Raw genomic sequence first — 2,813 nt, 5'->3', positions numbered from 1 at the left:
TTATCCATACAGTAAGGTAGCCACAGGCACCAGAGCAGGAACCACGGAGAAGGGCCCGAGTTTTGCGCAGCCCAGGAAAAGGTGACGCTGGAACTCTCACAACTCGGAGGCGCTACGCTGTCCCCTCCTTTTGTCGCCTGGCACCCTCGCTGGTAGAACACCAGAACGGTCCCCGATCCGTCCTTTGGGGCTTCACCTAACCCAGGGTTCCTCGCGTGTGGCCAAACTCTGCGACTCGCTTCTCCCGCCTCCTCCCATTTACAAAGCAAATCGGGTGTGTCAGCGGGGTGTCGGGCCCTCTTGGTCCCTTCCACGTGGGTCTCAATTGGGGACATTCAGTTCTTGTGGACAGCGGAGGTATCTAGGAAAAAAAAAAAAATCTGTGCGCCGTCGGTTCATATGGCTGACACGAACCTGTCCACCCCTCCGGGGTAGGCGGCGTGGCGGGCGTGGTAGGTGCCCGCACCGCTCCCTCCCAGCTGCCCGCCGGGATTGTAACAGGGCCCTAACGCTCCGAACTGGCCCGGCGACGTGCGCCCGTAGAAGTCCACCGCGGTCTCCACGCCGCCGCTGCCGCCACCGGAGTGGGGAGAAGCGGGTCCCGCCAGGCGACCGGCCGCGGCGAAGAGCGCACTGCCGGCGCCCTGTGGGTACGCGCCGTCGGGGCCGGCGTAAGCGGCCGCGTAGGCCGAAGGGTTGGCTGGCCGCGCCCCGGCGCAGCCGGCGGGCTGATAGCCGGTGGTGGTGGTGGTGGTGGTGGAGGCGCCGGCCGAGGCAAAGGCGCAGGAGCCGCCGGGCCCGGACGGTGCGGGGCCCAGCTCCGGGCTGAGCGGCCGTTCGGGAACCAACCCGAAGACCCGGCAAGGACCGGGCGACGCGGCGGGGTAGTAGACGGGAGGCGGCGCGGCGAGCGAGGACGGCGCGTAGCCCGCGTAGACCGCACCCGGGTAGGGCGCGCGCGCGGTGGGCACCGCACCGGGGAAGATGGCTGCGGCGGCGGCGGCGGCGGCGGCAGCGGCGGCGGCCGCCGCGTCGTGCATGTAAGCCGGGTACGTGGAGAGGTCCGAGCGCTTGAAGCGCTTGCGGCGGCGCAGGAAGCTGCCGCTCTCGAACATGTCCTCGGCGTTGGGATCCAGCGCCCAGTAGTTACCTTTGCCCGGGCGGCCGGCCTCGCGCGGGATCTTGAGGAAGCAGTCGTTGAGCGTGAGGTTGTGGCGGATGCTGTTCTGCCACTTTTTGGGGTTGTCGCGGTAGAAGGGGAAGCGTTCGGTGATGAACTTGTAGATGCCGCCCAGGGTGAGGCGGCGCTCGGGCGCGTGCGCGATGGCCATGGCGATGAGCGCGATGTAGCTGTAGGGCGGCTTCCCGCGCTGCAGGGGGCGCTTGCGCCGGCGCCCCCCGGCGCCCCGGCCCGACGCCTCCGCGGGGACCCCGGCCCCGGCCACCGCGGCCTCGCTGCGCTCCTCTTTCACGGATGCCAGCGCCTCGGGCTGCGGCGGCGGCGGCGGCGGCGGCGGCCCGCTCTCGGCGGTCATGGCGCGGCGGTCCCTACGGTTCCCCGGGCTTCTGCGCCCTTCGTGGGCGTCGATCGTCGGGGGGGGGGGGTAGATCGTCGGGCTTGGGAGCTGCGGGTTCGGGACCCCAGTTCCCAGGCAGCGGCTCTAGGCGCTGGGAGGAGCGCTACCGGCTCGCGCCCAGAGTACAGCTGCTTTGGCTGGGGCGCGCTGCAGGCTCCTCGTCCCCGGGTTCCCTCCCCTCTCCCCCCCGGCCTAGCGCACTGGGGACCGAGGCTCCTCGGTGTCCCGCCCCCCCCCCCTCCCCGACAGCTCAGCTCCAGGTAGCGGCGGCTCGAGGCCAGGTAGCGGCGGCGTTAGTGTCCGGGATCGGGACTAGGTTCCTTGGTTCCCTGGTACCGGGCGATCGAGGGGTCCGGAAGTGATACCAAGATTGGGGCGACTGCAGCTGGTCCAGGGTCCTCGCTGGTCAGAGGATCACCGTCGAGGTCGTGGCCACGGCAGAGGCTGCAGGTGAAAGGTCTGAAGCCGGAGCAGTCAGTGTGGCCCGCGGGCGCGGGACACTTCGGCGGCGGCCGGCCGCCCTAGCGCGAGCCCCACGGCCGAAGCGTCCGGCCGTGCTGAGGGCAGAGAGAGGGGAGGCCCGGCAGCAAGATCGGGGCGCGGGCCAGGCAGGGCGGCGGGCATCTGCTCGGCTCCCCTTCTCAGCGCTGCACTCGGGGGCCACTGGCGTGGCGCTCCCCCGAACACACCGGGACCAGCTCCTCCCTCCGCCCGTTTCTCCTCCTTAAAGGCGCCAGGAAGCTTGGGGCGTAGCCGGTTCCCCGCCCGCCCCCCAACTGCCCGCCCCCCAGGTGCACCTCCCCAGGTGCCGGCAGCTGTGGAGGCCAAGCGGGAGCCTCACACACGCTGGGGAGCCGTGGGGGCGCTTGGAGATGTCAGAGGTCCGCCCCTCCCTGTAGGCCAACGGGGAAACTGAGGCTGGAAGTTTCCAGGGACCCTCTCCGGAGATCTCACTGCGGGAAATCAGCGCCTCCGGGATCTTTGCGATCAAGGACGGATGGAGACTCCCGGGTGAAAAGAAGAGATCGTCTGACTTTTTTTTTTCTTCTTCTTCTTTTTCTTTTTTTTTCCTGGTCCAGAGAGGGTGAGGATTGGCTAGGGGTGGGGGACGCTTGTGGTAGAGGGTAGGAATGGAGCAATTCCAAGTGACTGGCCTTTCAGGATGATTTCTAAGATCCTGGTGGTCATCGCTGCTCTGTCCACTCCCCGGTCCAGTCCCAACTTCCAGACCAGGAT

At 68.6% G+C, this 2,813-nt stretch overlaps 1 protein-coding gene across 1 annotated transcript; it reads right to left on the bottom strand.

Annotated features, from left to right (window-relative positions):
- Positions 1 to 395: 395 nt before the first annotated feature.
- On the bottom strand, positions 396 to 1,535 carry Foxe1 (forkhead box E1). Its single transcript, XM_048337848.1, has one exon. The coding sequence runs from the start codon at positions 1,533 to 1,535 to the stop codon at positions 396 to 398; it is 1,140 nt and encodes a 379-aa protein (XP_048193805.1).
- Positions 1,536 to 2,813: the final 1,278 nt, after the last annotated feature.

Source organism: Perognathus longimembris, chromosome 1 (assembly GCF_023159225.1).
Source record: "Perognathus longimembris pacificus isolate PPM17 chromosome 1, ASM2315922v1, whole genome shotgun sequence".
Classification (NCBI taxonomy): Eukaryota; Metazoa; Chordata; class Mammalia; order Rodentia; family Heteromyidae; genus Perognathus; species Perognathus longimembris.
The sequence above is the reverse complement of the archived record's forward strand: the minus strand, read 5'-3'. Positions and strand labels throughout refer to the sequence as shown.

Coding starts and splice junctions, on each gene's coding strand:
- Foxe1 (XM_048337848.1), bottom strand. CDS start 1,535: ATGACCGCCGAGAGCGGGCCGCCGCCGCCGCCGCCGCCGCCGCAGCCC.